Here is a 20,573-nt window from a genome sequence, read left to right as displayed (position 1 = left end):
AGTAGCAGCCTACATGTCTAGAGCAATTACAATTTCATATTTATTTTCCTTTTGTGTCTAAGTCTTATTTCACTAGTTAAAACTTGACAAAAAATAAATGTTTAGTGAATTGAAATCCAAATTAACTGGAACTTTGTCACTTATATAACAGTTAATTTGAAAGAAATGCTTTAGATCTTTTTGTTTTTGTCCCAAATTAGGTTAGAAACTTTGAGGTACTACATCTTAATGTTATAGAAGCATAAAAAACCAGTTGCTGGTCAATTATCCTTTTAATCAATACAAAAGAAAAAAAAAGAAAGAAACTCAATATGTATTTTGGTTGTTAGAAACTAATTTGTATGAGTATGTTGCTTAAAAATGGTTTACATTCCATGCATTTGGATTTAATCAGCTTCCATTTGAACTACTGTGGGATGAGTTAAAGAACTAAATTAGCATTCATACATTCCCTATTACAGTTAAACTTATTTTAGGTGACATTAATCATATGCCATATCTATTATTACATCTACACAGATATCCAAACTTTTACCTGTGTAGGCTGTCTTCCTGACTGTTACTATAAATGATATGGTGATGCTTTCACCTTAAGCTTCCCACTAGGACACTAACTCCCACTGCCTGCATAGCTTGCTCCAGAACATTGGTCCAGCCAATTCTTCCCTCTTTCTTTTGCAAAATCAAATATTTTATCGTTATAGACTTATCCCCTTGATCATGCAAACATAGATTTATTTTCCCTTCATTTAAAAGAGATAAAACTTTATCTCAATCCTGATTCCCTGTTAGCTCCTACTCCATAGCTTTGTGTCTCTTTGGTACAAAATTTCTCAACAGAGTCCATTACCCTTGCTTAGCTTCGATTTGCCTTTTCCCAAGGTCTCTTCAATGATTGTTTCAAACAGGTGTTACTGTGGTATTAAAACTTCTCTTGTCAAGATGAAAAAAAAAATAACCTCCACATTTTGGCAGTTGTTCCTCTACATATCTTTCTTGACAAATCAGCTGTAATCAACTGCATTAAGTGCTCAGGTTTCCTCTTTCCTTTTATTAACTTGTGTTCCAGAACATTACACTTTCTGTTTTTTATCTCCTACCACCTTTTCTCCTCCTTGCCCAGTTGCTTAATGTTTATGGTCCTTAGTCGTCTTCTCTTCTGGAACTCACTACCTCCGTGATTCCATATGGTGGTCTGTTTTAATTACAATCCATATGTTAACTCACTTTTACAGTCATCTTCTGCTAGAGCTTGAGACATTAAATGGTTTTCTTGATATCCCCGCTAGCATAACTATCAGAGTTCCCAAACTTAATTCAATTGGTTTTCTACCAAACTGCTTTCTCTATAGTCTTTTCTATCTCAATCTGGTCTCAGTTACGAAGACCAAATTATTACAGACATCATTGATTAACCTTTTCCTTTCATCTTTCCTCCTCATCTCATCTATTAGCAAATCCTATTAGCTCTACTAGCCAAGATTTGGAAACAGTCCAAGTGCCCATCAGTAGATGAGCGGATTAAAAAAGCTGTGATACATTTACACAATGAAACATTACACAGCAGTTAAAAAAAAAAGAGAAATGAAAGAAAAGAAAGAAAAGGAAAGGAGAATGAATTTGTACCATTCGTGACACATGGATGAAACTGGAGATTATCATGCTAAGTGAACTAATCCACACAATGAAAGACAAATATCATATGATCTCACTTAACAACTGGAATCTAAGGAACAAAATGAACTAGTGAGTAAAATAGAATCAGAGGCACAGAAACAAGGAACAGGCTGATAGCTGTAAGAGGGGAAGGGGAGGTTAGGAGGAGTTAAAAGAAGGTGAAGGGATTAGACAATGAACAAATGCATCACCCACGGATGTGAACGAGGGTGCTGGGGACTGACTGTAGGAAAGGAGAGGGGGCAAAGGGGGAAATATTAAGACAACTATAATAGCATAAACAATTAGAAGAAGAAAAATAAGGAACTGAAGTAATGCAAATTTAGTTTCTTAGTTTTTAAACTTACTGCCTATGAGGGTTTATTTCAAAGCTATTGGTTTAAATGAAAGAACTTGTACACCAAGGGAGCTAGAAACACAAACCACACAAGTGACTGCAGACATTTCTGAACACTAAGGATGTATTCTCACAAGACTCCTCGGAGCTGAATCTGTGTGTGGAGAGGGCTCACATGGTGGGACGGAGGATGAACGGATGGAGAGAGGCAGCTGCTGCATAACTGTTCGCTCCCCCAAATTAACCTCCATATAAAATACAATGCTTATTAAAAGATAAGACCAAAATTTTTAAAAATAATAAAAGAAAATATGTCCCGGATCGAACAAAAGTAAATACATCACCACCTTCACTGCTAATAGTCTGGTCAGGCCTCCATTACCAATCACTTACATTACTGCAATACTTTTGTAATTGATGCCTCTGTTTCTACCCTTTCTACCCAATCATCTAGTGCAATTCATAGCACAGAGTGTATGTTCAATACGTTATTATTGGATAACAGAACTTATGTGCTTAATATGTGCAAGGCAATGTGCTTTTTTAATTACATGAATTAAGCATACCAATAATTTTATGAGGTGGTTATTGCTGTGTTCCTTCTGGTATAAGGATGATGCAACTAAGTATTTGTGATTTTAAGTAACATATCCAAACTTACAAAATCAACAGTAGCAAAGATTAGATTTAAACCCAGATAGCTTGAGTCCAAAGCCTGTGTTCCATTCCCTTCCATGCAAATATCAGCTCATTACTGCACATAAAACCTATGTAGCAAGATGGGTTGAACTATGAAAACAAGGTTCCTGATGATGCTCATGGACAATGATACCCTTGTTCCTTGATAAGAATGAAAAGTGATTGTTGTTGACATTTGATGTTTAGAATTCATCTTACACTTTAATGAAATATATCAACTAAGCTATTTGATGTCTTCAAGAATGTGAGATGTGACATGTCCAATCTGATATACTCACCACAAGAACAGGCAAATACAGGCTGAAATGCCTGTGAGAAATATACTGAACTGTTTTGACCTATTGGTGGCACAGTGGCAGAATAGTTCCTTTATCAGGAAATAGGGACAACAAATATTCTGTCACTATTGACAAGAAAATTCATGAGGAAATGAGTGCTCATCATTTATAATAAGAAATCTGTAATATAGTGTTCCCTATTCTTTTCTCTCTGTGTTAATATTTCTTTCAAACTGAGCAAGTGGTCCTACCTCAATAAATGCTTAAGTTAATGATTATTACATTTCTAGTTTTTCAGATTTTCGAACTGATAATTTAACTCTACATTTCATAGATGCATTAACAGATAAGTTATTTTTGTTACATATCAACAAATAATGTGACCTGCTTTTTACTCACAAAAATATGTCATTTGAATGTTACTAATCACTAACTTGTTTCTCTGTTTTAGTATATTATATTTTATATGTGCAGGGAAATACAAAAGAAAACTCAGTATACATTGTTTTTTTATGTTCATTTAGAAATGAATCCTTTTAACATTCTCCCTTAAATTATGACCCAAACTGTTTTATTGTGATTGCTGTTGTTATTTATACTGATATTATTTTTAGCTTATGAATAATGACTTTTAGGTAATTGGTTTGTTTTTGTTTTTATTTTGAAAATTTTAAAATGGAAGGAAAACTGACAAGAATTATAAGAGAGGCACTGATATATCATTCACTAGTTCTTAAGATTTGACATATTGATGTACATTCTCTCTCACTCTGTACATACACACATAAACACACACACACAGCCAGACTTTATTTCTTTATTCTCTTTTTCTGTCTTTATTTTTCTGAAAATATGGGAAAGCAAGGTACAATCATCATGCTATATTTCACCCCAAATATATAAGCATCTTCTAATGATAAGAACTTTCCCTTATATAGCCACAATATTGTCATCACACTAAAATAATTGACATTAATTAACTAATTCTATCTACTATGCCATCTATTTTCAGTATCCCAATTATAACAAAAAGATCTTTTATAGATTTTCTAATGTAAGACTTAAATTTCAATCATTGCATTTGGTTGTTTATGTCTCTTTTGTCTCTAATACCCTGGAATAGTCCTTCCCCCTTTATTGGTTTTCATGATTCTGTAGTTACCTTAGCGTCAAGACCAGGCACCTCATAAATCACCCCAATAACAACCTGTACTGAACAGTGTCTATAAGAATTATCTAATATAAGTCCCAAAACAACCTTACAAGGTATTTTCTTTTATATATAAGCAAGTTTTAAAGTACATTCACGCAAGCAATGCTAGATCTCTACAGCTTGAGTAAATCGTATTCTTATATTTTGTTTATAAAAATTACTTATGAATTTTTGAAAACAGTAAAGCAGACTTCATTCAAGGTGGGAGAGGAGTCTTGGCTTTGGTGTAGGAACCACAGCAGTGGGGTTTTGCAGTGGGAGAGAGAGACTGGATTCAATTCTGAATACAGCATGGGCAAGTAGGAATTTATAGCCAAAGAGCATAGTGGTGTTGCAGGCAGGGGTTGCGGAGTTCAGGGGGAGTCACTGGATGGAAAAAGACAAAGAGGAAACTTCAGAAGTAAGGGGGATTCTGGTTAAACCAACCTAAGGAATTCTTCCTGAAGGCAAGCCAGGGTGATTGGACGTCACCTGGGAATGGTGGAGGATGTGGAACCCAATCAGTTATTAAAGATTTTTCTTGTTAAACGGACCTAGTAGGGGTTTTGCTAAAACTGAATTTTACAAGGAAAACGAAAACAGTTCTAAGACTTCACTGCATGCTTCTTTTCTTTATTATCAAATGGTGCCAAATGCTGACAAAGCAGGAACACATCAAGGAACAAAGCATTAGTGAAAGCCTAGACAAGGTAATCTTGTTAGGTCAGGGATAGAACTTGTGAAATTTTATTATCATTGATAAATATTTGCTCTTCTCTCTCTCTCTCTCTCTTTTTAAATCATTCTGCCTACACAGCCGAACTCCACATAATCTATTCTATGGCATATTTGGCACATTAGCATTGTTAATTGAGTTGCTAACTAAGATCAGAGAAGCCATGTGGATTCTGGTTTTCCTGGTGATTCTGTTTAATTTTTCACACATCAGAGCTTTTAGAATATCTCAAATAATTAGCAAATCAAAGGACAAACATTCTGTGATCAGCGAGGGTGGCATTCACCTCAGGTAAGGCTTGTGCTATGGAGCTAAGCAATTCTAGTTTAATGTTGGCATTTCACCATCGGAGACCAACTGGTCATTTTGTTGGTCATTTAAGCTCACAGTTTAAACCACGAGAACTTCTCCCATGGTGGATGAGAGGAGTACAGGCTTTTCTTAATATTTTTTCTCAGTTTTTCATCTGAGGCCTATAGCGTCACTGACTTGTACCCAGAATCACACATTTATAACCCCAACTTCACTCTCTAAGATCAGAATTTTTCCCATGGGCCAGCAAAGATTCAAAGCACAGTTTGTTAATAATTGGTGTCTCTCTTCTTCCTCCCCTCTGGCTTCTGACATTTTTTTCTCCTTCATCCCTTTCTATATCAGGTCCCCAGAGGTCCACAGACCACCAGTCACATAATGGCCAGGCATGACATCCTACATCATGTTTTTCTAGAATAATTTGATATATGATTAGTATGTAATTTTTTTTTAAATAATGGTGATGATATACAAATCATACTGTTGTTTAGAATGGCTCTCTGTAAATCAAATATGGAAACTGTTTATAAACCCAGATTTCTATGTTTGGGATTAGTCAAGTTACAACTAATTAGTGTAAACTAGGGTTTCTAACGATGTTCAGCTCTGCCTTCCAATTTTTCTACCTCTGATTTCTCTTATGATTCATGAAAATAAAGAAGAGAAAATAACATATTGAACACCTTTCCATTTGCTCAGTCCCAGGCATATGAAGACAATTTAGAAATGTTTACTGCTTAAGAAGTCCACTATTAATTAAACTAGTTCAACACTTTCTACCTTTTTCTCTGATATTATTTTTTTCTGTTTCTTCAGTTACAGAAATACAATTAATATGATAATTAACTTCAATGTAATATTACTCCAGTTGCTGCCTCCTCCAGAATTTTTAAATAATAATGAAAATCATAGGCTTGATTTGGTGTAAATCTTTTCAGTGTCCTATATTTTCAGTTTTGGAGTAGTCTCCACTTAGGGTCTTCTGGCTTATTTTAGAGCATTTCAAGGAAAGTCTCATGAAAGCTAAAATTCACCTGGTAAAAATATTTTTCCTTTTTTATTTTTGAAGTTAAAAAAGTTTAAATTACAGTTGACATACAGTATTATATTAGTTTCAGATGTACACCATAGTGATTTTACATTTATGTACCTTATGAAGTGCTCACCCTGATGCATCTAGTATCCATCTGGCACCATGCATGGTTATTACAACATTATTGGCTATATTTTCTGTGCTGTACCTTACATCCCTGTGACTATTTTTATAACTGGCACTGTGTACTTTTTAACCTGTAAAATATCTTTTATATCTTAGTTTATTAACTTGTAAGAAATTACATGATCATTCAAAGTTGCAAGAAGATAATTTGTAAGAAGTTATATCATAATTCAAATTCAAATGAAAATATATCTGATTGCTACAGGGTCCTTTCCTGAGGTTAGATCTTTATTGGGCACAAAGCCCCTGGAACCTTAAATACAGTTGAGAAGTGGTTATCATAGTAGCCTCAAAGACCTAAATTATGTGAAGAAACCAGATCCAAGAACCTTATTTTTATTTGTTGTTTCATATCTATCACCAGTGATTAAATGCTGTGTCTATCTTCCTGAGCAAACACCTAGTCCATTCACCTAGGGTCCTTCCTCACCCCTACCTCACTCCCCAATGACTAGCTCAGCAAACATGGGCACTTAATACCTGTTTCTTAGGTTGAAAAAAAGGCATATGAATAGAGCCAGGGCATAATTTCATAAAGGCCTATCACTGTAGCAATACTGTCATTTTTTTTTAGGGCAGAAGGCATATTCTGCTCATTTGTTACACTCTGGCTTCTCTCCGTGTGGTCTTTTTTTTAATAATAAGATTGGTTGATTTTTCTTACTTGTTTTATAGATACACATTCAAATAATTTTAAGTCCTTCTACCTCCTGGTAGATGCAGTAAGAGCAATAAAGACTTTTTTGATGGCTGCTCTTGGGCTCCTAGCAGTTATGGCCCTTTTGAAAGAAAAATCTATTTTCTTTGGTTACTATTATAGTTAAAAAAAAATATTGATCTATCCCTGCTTGCAAACTCTCTTAAACAGGTAGCTACAGAGATTTAGACAAAATCTATATTTCACTTTGTTCCTCGATCCAGGGTACTTCAAAGGAAAATGTTTAAAGAATATACGGGTTAAGTAAGGTTGCAACTGAACAATGCTACAGTGAGTCTTCTTAAACAAAGGTGTACTTCCTGATATTTTCATTTTTACTGTTCCATTATTAGACAGTATGTTCAAAAGAGAGTACAGTCATTTGTCTTTATTGACTCTTTATGTTTAGTTCATTTTACACAAGATTAGTGTGACTGCTCTGTGTGGAGTATCTTTTCGGTGTGCATCATGAGAATGCTTTATCAATAGCTTATCTCTGCTAAAAATATAGTCAAAGGTCCTTCCTAGAGCACACAAGGGTATCCCGCATCTCTCCAACCTCACCTCACTCCCCTTACAGTCAAACGCCAGCAGTACAGAGCGGCTTGAGTTTCTCCAACTATGTTGTTCCACGCTTTCATTCCCCTGGAGAAACTGTTCCCTCTGCCTGAAATGCCTGAAACTATCACACCCCTCCCCCTGCCCCCAAACACACATTCCTAAAATCTGCCCAAACTCAGTTTTTGTTTCAGTTTCTAGAATCTTTTTTGCTTTTCCATTCCTAAGTGAAATTGTTCATTTTCCTCTCAGGTCTCCCATATATTTTATTCTAAAACTACATTATTTATAATACTTGTTTTTTTCTGGTAAGCACAAATAGATTAAGTCTTACATCTATTTTCAAAACATTTATGATATAGTACAATTTCAAGACATTTTTCTTGAGTGAAAATACTAATAGATGATTGAACAAATGTATAAATGGGTAAGGTCACTGTTCCTGAAAAAACTGATAATGAAGCTATCTGCGGTTAGCTGGCTATGGTTGATGTCAACTGATTTGAGATTTTTATGGTGGAAATACCCTTGAGCATGTATTCCTGGGTATTCAAATCTTGCCTTCCACGTTGTTCTTTTGTCACAGACACTGTACTCTAGACACAAACTGAAGGCAAATGCTGAGGAGGCTGTTTGAAGGACCTTAAGTCTATAAACAATGGGCCGAGTTTTAAGGACACTACCCCAGGGCAAGTCAGGCAGGAGGAGCTATTTGTCACTTGACATTTCATAGTAAAGATATTCTTTAAATCAGAATACATAGGAAATACATTTAGCTTCTCAAATCCTCTTGGATTTGAGATTTATTTTAAAACATTTAAATTTTGTGGCATAGGTGTTGTTCAGAGCATACCGGTAGTCTCTTAAAAACGAGTGCCAAGGAATATAAAATATATCCTTCATACATCTACTTGGCAGCTCTTATTGGACTGCATTTTAAGAGCTGGAATTATGACACCCCTGTGGTTATACTTTCTTGCACAGTTCTTGGGACACAGTGGGCCCTTAGTAAATAACAAACTAAAATGATTTGATTAAATGTTTTGAAGTTGGTAAGAATGGCCTTTAGATTCCCCGAACTAAGATACTTTATCATCGTCAGGAAGTAGCTTTTTTTGTTTGTTTGTTTATGATTTTTAATTGACTACCATCTGGATCAATTAAATTGTTTTGGACAATGAAATAAATTTATATACTGGGGAACTATTGTGTTAGCATTAGTTCTTAACATTGGAGTTGTTACATTGTGGCTTATTTTGACCTGTTGCAAAATTTCAAGAAATATATTATTAATAGTAATTGAGATACCTACTTTTGTAAATTATTTATTTATTTTTAATTAAATTGGAAAATCCTATTTTCCCTAAAAATAACTTTGGCCTCACTCTCATATTCCAACATGTTCTCTTGAGAGAGAAAGAGTGTATGTAGAGTTACAATTTTTGAGTGTTATCTTGCATAAAACCCCAGGAAACCCATGACCAAAAGTTGGATAATCACTAGGTTGGAGGATAATGCTACCTAATGCAAGTTCATAGATTTCAAACCTATTGCCTTAATCCACTTAGGTCGCTCTAACAAAATACCACAGACTGGGTAGGTTATAAACAATAGAAATTTATTTCTCACAGTCTGGAGGCTAGAAGTCCAAGATCGAGATGCCAGCGTGTGATCTTCCAGTGGGGGTTCTCTTTCTGGTTCATAGCGACACCTTCTTGCTGTGTCCTCACATGGTGGCAGGGGACAAGGGTTCTCTAAGGAACCTCTTTAATAAGAGTGTGGATCCCATTTAGGAGGGCTCCGCCCTCCTGACCTAATCACCTCCCAAAGTATGCAACTCCCGATGCCAACATCTTTGAATTTGGAGGGAACACATTCAGACCCTGGCACCTATGAAGGCTGGGAAACTCCTTTTCTGTATCCACAGACATTAACTGTAGGTCCCTCAATTATCTTCCCAGTTTGAGACTCAGGCACTGATATAACAATATATAAAAGGTTTGCCATAAATACATAAACACAATTTAAAAAGACTCCAATAATATGTCAGATAAAATTATATTTAGAACCAAAAAAAGCAAATTATTTTTATTACAAATAAGGAGTTCCCAATTCTATTAAATGTATTAAGGTACTTAGTAATATTTAAGGTGAAATATGCTTAAGAATTCAGATTTTTTATTTGTTTGTTTTTGAGTGCCTCTATTTGCTACATCTCAGAAGAGTGTATAGTTTACATACTGGTTGCAAGTGTTTTCTTCTCCCAGCTCTGTGTAATGGTCAACTTTGGAGGTCTTGTCTCAGGGTATATTTATCAGCACTATAAATTTTGCATATTTTTAATTAAATGGTTATACATAATCTGAAGCTTTTAAATGTCAGTGTTTTCATCAGGATTATGAAACACTTTATATATTTATTATTGCAAATATGTCCTTCATTACATTGCCTGGCAAGTTATAGACTTCCTTCTCCAAATATCTTTAAATGTTGACTGCAGTCTCATTTGTCTGAAATGCTTGAAGGTGAGATAGAGTTTAACTCACAAGGTCTTTTCTAGCTGCATGATTCTGTATTTCACAACCTTTGTAAGCCCGTTGCCAAGGTAATGAGATTCCCAAGAGGCTTCTTAACATTAAGAATCAGCAAAACTGCAAGTTTTACAGATCACTTTCTTTTAACCTACACAGTTTCTCTGTGAAGTATTTGAATTACAGTGTCAACTGTTGTCAAGTCAGAGATTGATCAATGGGAATTTCTATGTCACTTTAAGGCCAGATGTTAGTCTTTGCTGGGAAATCTGATTGAATTTAAAATTAAAGTTTATTACTTTAGGCATCACAGATCAAAGTTACTTGGTCACTAAAAAAAAAAGGTGCTGAAAGAGTCCTGTTGTACAAATTTCAGCCACTGCCATTTAAACCTACATTTCCAATTTTGTTCTCAACTAACTGCCAGCAGGAGAGCCTTCTGGAGTGTTCTGCCTACATTTCCTCTAATCTTCCATCCTCACGTATTTTGGCACCTCTTCCTCAGCTTCTGATTTCTTTGCCTCCACAGCAGGGAAGAAAAAGAGCAGAGCCAGGTGCTATTCCAGGGACGCCCACCCTCTGACTCTGTGAATGGAGATGCACTTTGTCCTTTCCAAATGTAGTTGTGAATGGTGCATAATATTTAGCTGATCCTCCAAAGAGGCAACCCTTGTTAAAAGAATTCCAACCCCATCTTATCCTCTGCAAAACAAAATATTGTAAAATATTAATATCAAGTATCAGTAGGAAGCCGAAGATTTCAATGGTAAAATGTATTGCAATCCGTCAAGAACGCTGCAGGCATTAAACAACACCTTCACACTGGGGATGTGTGTGCAGAGCTTGAGGAAATTAACAAGTGTTATACAGTATCCCTGACTGACGGAGTGGGCTTCCCTGATCACCTTCAGGCACGAGACACGCAGCTCTCAGAGGACAGCTGTCTGGACAGGGCAGCCTGAAATAAGCTGCCTTTCAGTAAAGGGACACACCCAGGCCTTGGTGACCAGGCAGAGGAGAAACTGGGGGGAAAATATCCCTGCTACACTTTTCTCCTGACCTCCTCCCAGCGCCACCCATTTCCTGACCACCCGCTGCACACGCAGAAAGTCCGGGAGCGGAGGAGGGTAGTATGGGTCCATGTGGGTCAGCCTCTACTCCCATGCTTGGGGGAGGGGCAAAAAGCAGGGCAGAAATGTGTGGAGAACCATTCTTAAGGGGTTAATAGAAAATACCCACCGCTCAAATCCTACAATAATAATACAACTCTAACATTTAAATTATTCAGAAGATGTAACTGTGTCGTTCCATGGGTTTTTTAAAATCTATGTAGTTCTCTATAACTGCATGAATTTGTGGTGCCTTATATTTACTAACAGAACCACATACTTTTGTATGTTAATTCTTTATTGTCTGCCTTCTTTTTTTGTATGTTCCGCAACTGTGCTTGAATATTAGGCTCTGAGAGTGCATATAGTGTTTAAGAACTCATATTCTGGAGCTAAGTCATCCAGGTGCAAATCCAATTTTGCCATTTAACATTTGTGTTAAATGTTAAACATTTAACAGGTTTAGCATTTAACGTTATCTCATTGGGTCCTCATAGAGCCATGTCAGGATTTAATGTTACAAGTGCTTAGAACTTTGCCTGACACATAAATGATACATAAATATTTGTTATCACCATGTGTGTAGACAGTTGAAATGCAAAGATCAAGAAAAGTTAATGGGGAGATACAGATGAGTAATTAATAATTAAGGTAAAATATATGGACCAACCTAAGTATGCCCTAAGGTTTACAGAAGCCCAAAGAAAGGAGGAAGTAACTGCTTGCAAGCTTAAAACAGTTTTTATGGAAGAAGCAGAGTTGGACCTTGAGAGATGCATAAGAATTTCCCCAGATTTTGTGTCCCAAGAGAACACCTTCTTTCCAGGCAGAGAACATGTCATGCCTAAGGGCACGCAGGTGTGAGAGGGAACAGCGAGTGTTTCTGCATGCCTGACACTTAGGTAGCTTGTAGCAAAAATGGTGGGTGACAGGACTTGAGAGATGGGAAAATAACTTGAAGAGATCTGAATAGTTTTTAAATCACTCTGGAGCCATACAGAGGTGGAATTAGGGTGTTGAAGCATTCAAGACAAAACTCACTTGAAAATTAATGTTGCTATCTTTTCTCTTCCAATGCTGGAATCAAATTCATTTGTCTTCCATCTTAATTATCCCAGTACCTGGCTCATGGTGTTCTCTCTATCATTTCTATCAAGCAGCATGAAATAGCGGAGCAGAGTATGGTCATTGGAGTCAGGTAGATGTTGAGTAGAATCTCATTTAGCTATTTTGGCATATATGACCTTGGTCGGTCTTGCTCAGCCTAATTTTTCCACCTATTAAGCTAGAAAAACAGTTCCTTGATCTCAATGTTCCAATTAGAAATACATGAGTTAAAGCAGTAATAACATTTAGCAAACCTCCTTCAAATAGTCACTCAGTACTGACAGATAATTTTCTTGTCTCCCTGGAAATCGCATCTGTGCTTATAATCTTTAGCCCAGTCCCTTACCTTGTTTTCTAGTCTTTTGCTAGTGATGCTACTTACCCTATCCTGGATTCCCTAGAAAACAGGCAACTGAGGCAAAGCATATCGACTAATACTTTATGGCAGGAAGGAAGAAAGGCAATTTCAAGACAATCAAATGAGTTAAAGAGAAAGAGAGAAAAAGAGAGATAACAAGAAAATAGAGAATCAAATATAAGATGGCATGTTACTGGGTGGCTACCGCCTCAGAAGCAACATAGTGATGTATTGAATGATGTGGGCCACGTGGACCAGCTTTGCTTTGGAACCGCCTGTTCTGGGCAAGGTGGGTGAACAATTTATCTACTGGTTTCCTTCCACCTCCTGCCCCTTGGTGGCCAAAGTCCATCCCTCAGCCATTTAACTCACCTCCATGGCATTGCAGCCCCTTAGTGAACGAAGATAATGCTTCTGTCAATTCTGTAGGGTCAAATAAGGCTCCTGGAGCTGCTATAGTTTTTGGTGCAATAGACAAGATGAAGGCGGCGGTTCCAATGGTCCAAACCTGCAGGAGCTTGAGCCAACTGCTAGTGTTAGGAGAGAAGCCAAAAGAAGTGGTCACAGTTGTCACTTGTACTACATGTCATTAATTAGGTGCTAGTTACTAATGCTGACCAATAATCAAAGAGAGGAGAATTTGATTTGACTCCACCCCTGGATAGGAGGAACCATAAAGAATTTGCAGACATGTTTGAAAACCACCACAGCACCATCTGAGAGCAAGATACAAACATAATGCTTCATCACTCCCAAATACTGTTTGAATTTCACCAAAATAAAGACTTTCACATAACAACCATCTAAATTAGAAAATCAATATTGATACAACACTACCAAATAATTCACAGATCCCATTCAAATTTCTCTATCCAAATATATTTCTTTTCCCTTCCTTGTCAGGATTCAACCCACATAAATTCATTTCATTCACTCGTTATGTCTCCTTTATTTCCTTCAATTTGGATGTGTTCCTGTTTTTCCCTGTCTTTCATGATCATGACCGCATTAAAAGTACAAGCCTTTCATTCCATAATGTGCCTCTTAATCTGGGTCTATCCAGTCTTTCTTCATATACAGACTTAGGCCATTCATTCTTAACAGAAATGATGCTGATTATCTTAGTGCATCACATTAGGAGGTAAAGGTGAATAATGTCAGTATATCCTACACTGGTCATGGGATCCTTGATCACCTAGTAAAATTAGTGTCTCCTGGGTTTTCCACTGATAACATTATCATTTTCACCTTTGTGACTGATGAATGTTTCAAAAACAGGGCATCCAAAACTATGTCAGCATCTTGATTCTTTATTGAACATTCACGCAAAATCCAAAATCACTGTGATGGCTATCAAATGTGGATTTTCATCTTTTAACTGTTAATCTACATGGAGACAGAGTTTTCTCTCCCATCAACATGGATTTATGCATTTACATTTTATTCAATTAATTGCAATCTGTCATTACATTGTTGTTTAAAACTGCCTGAAAATGGTGGTGGGAGTCCCTTCAAGCAAGCTTCTCTGTCTTTTAATAAATTATATCATTCTTTAAGCCTTTTTTTTTTTGCTATTGTTCTTTGACACAGCAAGATGTTTCAGGCTCATCTTGTACTTTTCCTTGTTCAACTGGGAAGAGGCCTTGCAGGTTTCTTTTAGTGAAAAATGATATTAGACCAAGATCTGACATTCAGTGTATGTGTTAGTAGAGGGATTTATTGCTTTTAGGACTCTTAGTGGATGAACCTAGAAAATATTCATCCATACAAGTATGTATACATGTGTGTATGTTTGGCGTATATGTATGTATATGCATATACATACACATATCTATATCTATTTATCATCTCTTTATCCATCTCTGTCTATATTTTGAACATGGATTTCTACTAATTCCTCCAATTTTAGTTCAACCTCCTCAGGATTCTTTGTAGCCTCCCCTTTTCTACACCCCCTTACTGAGAGAGAGACGTTTGGCTACCCTAAACCTTAACACCCTTATCATCTGCACACTTTCCCCGAATGTCAGGAATCCCGCAAACTGATTGGCCACCTCAATGGCCCTGCTTCTACTCGTTTGGCTCCCAGCCCCACCATCACCTCCTTGACTTTGCTGCCTCTTCGATCCCTGATGCCACCATCACTGCCTCTGCATAGGCTGAATATTTGCATCTCTCCAAAATTCACATCCTGAAACCTAAGTCCCAGTGGGTTGGTATTCCAGTTGTGCTCACGAGAGTGGAGAGCTAATGAATAGAATGAGTAGACCAGAGAGCTCCCTTTCCCCTTCCACCACGGGATGACACAGCAAAGAGACAGCTATCTATGAACCAGGAAATGGGTTCTCTCCAGACACGAAGCCTGATGGTATCTCTATTTTGGACTTCTCAGCCTCCAAAACTGTGAGAAACAAATTTCTGTGGTTTATAAATGACCCGGTTCATGGTATGCTGTTGTAATAGTCCCAGTGGACCCAGGCAGCCTCCTAACTAATCCAAATCAAGCCACAGTTTGAGGAAGGAAAGAGAAGGAAAGACATTTCATATCTTTTCTCATACTGCCCTTCTTCTTCTTCGCACTGGGGATACCTTTTCTTCCTCACTCTTCCCCAGTTCACTCAGAGAGAAAACTCTAAGATATTTCAAAAATCACCAATTCTGTGGCTTCTTTGTGTTCTCATTTAAGGATGAAGGCTACATCTTACTTTTCTTTATATTCCTAGTGCCTAGTATTATTTTTGATTCATTATAAATACTAAATAACTTTTATAAATCAATAATTAAATACCATAGGTGACATGTCTTATAAACAGGAAACTAGAAAGCCCAAGATCAAGGCACAGAATGATTCAGTGTCAGGAAAGAGTGCATGGGTAGCTCTCTTCTCCCAGTGACCTCACATTGCAGAAGAGACAGGGAGACTTTCAAGTCCTCTTTTATAAGGACACTAATCCCATTCATGAGGGCTCTACCTCATCACCTAATAACCTCCTGAAACATCACCTCCAAATACCATCATATTGGGGGTTAAGCTTTACCATGTGAATTGGAGGAAGCAGATGAATTGGGAGGTAAACACAAATACTCAGTCTATAACATTACTTAATTTCTCTGACCACCAGTTTTCTCTTCTGTAAACGTAGATGGCGATAGTTCCTTTATAGATTTATGACCATTAAATTACATAGTAAATGTTTTAAAATGCTTTTACAGTACCAGCACAGTTTTAATGCGCAATGACAGTTGTCATTATTCGTAATTGTTCTTTGTACCCATCTCTAGTATGGTACTCACCTGTTGCACATGAATTATTTGTTCAGACATTAGCGTTGCCTCCTGGGTAGAAAAAAAATGTCAAAAGCAGTTATATATAATAGGTGTATATTTACTTTACTTGCTGCATATTGTTTTTTTTCATTCTGAGAGAGTATTGCAGCTTCAAGATTACCCCTTTATTTGCAAATATATCCTTTATTTTAAAGAACATTAAATTTAAACAGCAAACAAAACTGTGTGTGTGTGTGTGTGTGTGTGTGTGTGTGTGGTTTTTAAATGGTAAACACTCTCAATCCTAATCCAACAGTGATGGAAAACATTTAAAAATAATATACAGCATACAGTTCCTTAAGAATAAGAAGAGAAAATCTCAGTTGTTATGAGGCTGTAGGGCATCTGTAAGATAAATATAAATGAACTTATCAAGATATAGATGGGATCTAGAGGTATGCTGAGAAAATCATAAGTCAGTGCCTCCAAAATAAAGACATTTTCAGATGAAAAAGAATCCATTCCTTCATTCTTTCCAAAAGAGAAGCAATTTCAATAGGTAATACAATTCTGGAGTCTAGCAACAATGCCGTCCCATCATCACCTAGCATGTTAGACCAAATAGTCAGTACTCGACACCCTCCCCACAGCACATACTGCCTTCTAAAATAAGATACCTTACATTTTTTTCTTATTTGTAAATTTATGATGGAATTCATGCTACCAGAGAGCAGAAATCGTAGTTTATTCATTGGTTTATCCCGCATACTAATGAATAGAATGTAATCTGGTACATCTTAGGTGTTCAAATAAATAGTTGCTGAATAAATTAAATAACTGAATGATGGCTTACATTAAGTGATGTGAACTTGATTCAGCTACGAAGAGATGTGGTAAAACCCATACTTCAATAGGAAAGTAACACTAGAGGAGATTGAAATGGTAGTCAGATATGTGTCTCAAAATTATACCAGATACAGCCAGTTTGGGGTTTTTTTTTTTGGAAGTTCTAACACCCAAGGATCCAAATTTTCTTGTTATAAAACCTAGCCTGAAGACTAGTGAAAGTTAGAAAATCACTAATCTCATCCCTTGATATTAAATCTGGATAAGACCAGTACACACACACAAAAAAATATAGACCAGTGTCACTGCAACATAGATAAAAATAAAATACCAGTAGCTTTGGTGACTTCAGTTTTCTCAAAATGAGAGTAACACACTAATTATTCCCTGAAGATCGTTTCATCAGAATAGGTCCATAAAAGTAGCCAATGATAAAAAGATAACATTGGATAACATTTTTATCTTTTGCTCTGAAATGTCTCAAATGTAGAATGTTCGTATGCTAACTAAACTGCCCGCATGGGTATCACATGTCTGAAACCCTTAGAAACTGACTATAATCTGTTTTTACAGAAATTGAAAAAGAAAGTTGTGGTGATCCTGGTACACCTTTATACGGAATTAGAGAAGGCGATGGATTTTCTAATCGTGATGTTTTAAGGTTTGAATGCCAGTTTGGGTTTGAATTAATTGGAGAGAAATCCATTGTTTGTCAAGAGAATAACCAATGGTCTGCAAACATACCCATCTGTATCTGTGAGTACCAAATGCTTTGCTTCCAGATCGCATATGTTACCCTGTCCTTGCATATAATTGCTTTTGTAATTAATTGCAAAGAGCTGGAACCATGTAATTATTTTTGAATGAGTAGCACTTTGTGATACTATCTTTAACAAGTGTGCTTATGCCAAATTATAAATTTTATTACAGATTTAAATAAAGTTAACATAGTTCACTTGGCAATTGCAAAGTATATTATTACATGTGTTCTTGTAACATTTTATTGGTGGCATTTTATACTCTATAGATAGCATACTTCTTATGGAAATTATACATCTGAGCTAATTCTAATAGACTAATTTATTTCAACAAGATAGTATATGCTTATGTGCAATCAAAAACACTTAAAATATTTAAAGCTTATATCCTGTATTCTGTGTATAATGCTTTAACTTAGTTTTGCTTGTATTTGCTCACACTTATCCATACTTAAATGCCACTTATTTATGTTGCACAGAATAAAATCCATTGATGTTTATGAAATATACTATACTTGGATTAAAAATGTATTTCTTCAAATACATTCAACCATTTTATTTTAACTGCAACAAAAACATAATTTATATCACATACTGAAGCACATTCAGGGTCAACTAAATACTATTTTCATTACCAACAATTACAACTTGCCAGTTATGATCACAATATTGAAAATTTGGGATTTTAGTTTTGAATATTCAGAAATGAAAACATATAAGCCAAAAACCATGAAAGAAGAACTAATTTCCTGGTTTTTAAATATAAGACTTTTCATCTGTATCCAACATATAACGATAATGCTTTTCATTTGTGATATCCTGAACTTCCTACAAAGACATTATTAGCACAAACCTCACTTCAATATTTTCCTGGTTTTAAAAAATACTAGCATTTTTTAAGACCTACATTTTATCTGAATTATAATAGAGACATGAATTATAATATAGGTGGTAGGTGTGGACTTTGACTTGAGAGTTTACGTGTTTTTCCTGTGTTAGCCACCCTTGTAGCCATTATAAAGGTTAAGTCATCTCCTTGATATGTATACACTATCAGAGCGTTCCATGACCACTGCACGTGTGAAACTTACCAGGTCACCACCCTTACTCCCATTTCTATTAACAGGCACATAATGTATTTTGTCTTCAGTTATTTCATGAACATAATTGCTTTCTATGAAATCTCTAAATACCTCTTTAATATTATTTTTAAGCACAGGAACAAAAACTTTGTACAATAACACGAACATAAATGTCTAATAAATTGCTGCTATTGCTCCAGTTATACTTTCGTGCATTTGTAAGCATGTAGTCATCCAAATATTAGTTGCTTTTTCCAGTATATGAAAATGGTAACTTATTTTCTGTCTTATAAGATAATTTAAATGGTTAATGTTATTTTTTCAAACTGTAATTGATTATCTAATTGTACAATTTGACAAAATAAGGAAAAATATGACTTTTGAACATTTATTGTATTTTATAATCTTATTTTTTAACAGTTCCTTGCCTCTCTAACTTCACTGCACCAATGGGAACAGTTCTTTCTCCTGATTATCCAGAGGGGTACGGAAATAATTTAAACTGCATCTGGACAATAATCTCTGATCCAGGGAGTCGCATACACCTTTCTTTTAATGACTTTGATCTGGAATCTCAGTTTGACTTCCTTGCTGTTAAAGATGGAGACTCTCCAGACTCCCCGATTCTTGGAACCTTCACTGGGGCTGAGGTGCCTTCGCATCTTACTAGTAACAGTCATATACTGCGGTTGGAATTTCAGGCTGACCACTCAATGTCAGGACGTGGCTTTAACATCACTTATAACAGTAAGTTTATTTTTTTCCATTTAAAAGTTTTCTACAAAGTAGAGCTAGAAAGGAGCTCTGCAAACTAGCTCTCTCATTCTGTAAAGAGAGCAACTTGAACAAGTAATACGCATAATTGTGCCGGGGATCTTCATTTGGTCCTTGATTTCCAACCACATTTTATTCCCTCTTGTGTCATTTCTTTTTGTTTGTGAGTGGTCTGATATTAAGGACCTATGTTTCCAATATCTTTATTATATCAGCCAATATATTAGCTTATTTTCTTAAATCTTATAAGCATAACTTGGAACCTACTATATGTCACATGCTTTGCTCTGTTTTTATTCAAAGATAAAAGGGAGATAGGACTTTCCTTTAAGATATTCATAAACCAAGAGTAGACTTAAACAACTCCATAAGGCTCAGGAAGCATCACAAAGAAGAAAATTATTAATTTAAGGGCAGTAGACCACTGAGCTGATTTAGCAAAGCCACCAAGAGGGGAGAATACCTTAGCAATTAAGAATATCCACTCTAAAGACAAACTATGCACCTTCAAGTTTTGGCTTTGTTACCTGTTTTAGGTTTTATAACTGAGCCTCAGGGTCCTCATCAGTAAAACCATACTGGGTTTCTGTAAGGAGTCAAATAGGTGATGTATGTAAATAATATAGCATAGAGTATATGGTACCTAATAAATGCTCAAAAAACATCAGCTATTATCGTTTAGTTGGCTTTTGGACTATTACTTTGACATTTGATAATATATTGTTGTGTTTATTATATTGTTCTAGATTTGAGACTTCTTTAGTATTATTGAGCTACTGTCTGTCACATCCTTGTGTTTCAAAAGAATGAATATTATTTTTTCTTAAAAAATGGCATATTACCAGAAGATAATTTGCATAAAGAAAAAACAATCTTAGTAGGCTGATATACTTAGATACTAATGCTTCTGTTTGCAAAGGTTTTACCTGCAGCCATGGATTACTAATAATTATTTTGTTGTTTTTCCTTGAAACTTCCAAAATGTCAGATACTGACCACCCTGACAAATTAATAATTGCATCACATAAGAATAGGA

The 20,573-nt window shown here is 35.8% G+C and overlaps 1 protein-coding gene across 3 annotated transcripts in view; it reads left to right on the top strand.

Moving 5' to 3' along the window:
• Positions 1–20,573, top strand: part of CSMD3 (CUB and Sushi multiple domains 3) — a 929,671-nt gene that overhangs the window by 543,840 nt on the left and 365,258 nt on the right. For all 3 annotated transcript variants that reach the window (XM_054590414.1, XM_054590413.1, XM_054590412.1), the window contains 2 exons: positions 17,497–17,679; positions 19,184–19,510. In XM_054590414.1, the coding sequence (XP_054446389.1) occupies positions 17,497–17,679; positions 19,184–19,510 (510 nt within the window). The remainder of the gene's footprint in view (positions 1–17,496; positions 17,680–19,183; positions 19,511–20,573) is intronic.

Source organism: Pteronotus mesoamericanus, unplaced genomic scaffold (genome assembly GCF_021234165.1).
Source record: "Pteronotus mesoamericanus isolate MK-2021 breed Mesoamerican mustached bat unplaced genomic scaffold, CSHL_Meso_final scaffold_174, whole genome shotgun sequence".
NCBI classification, from domain to species: domain Eukaryota; kingdom Metazoa; phylum Chordata; class Mammalia; order Chiroptera; family Mormoopidae; genus Pteronotus; species Pteronotus mesoamericanus.
Note: the sequence above shows the minus strand (reverse complement) of the source record. Positions and strands in the feature narration are given on the sequence as shown.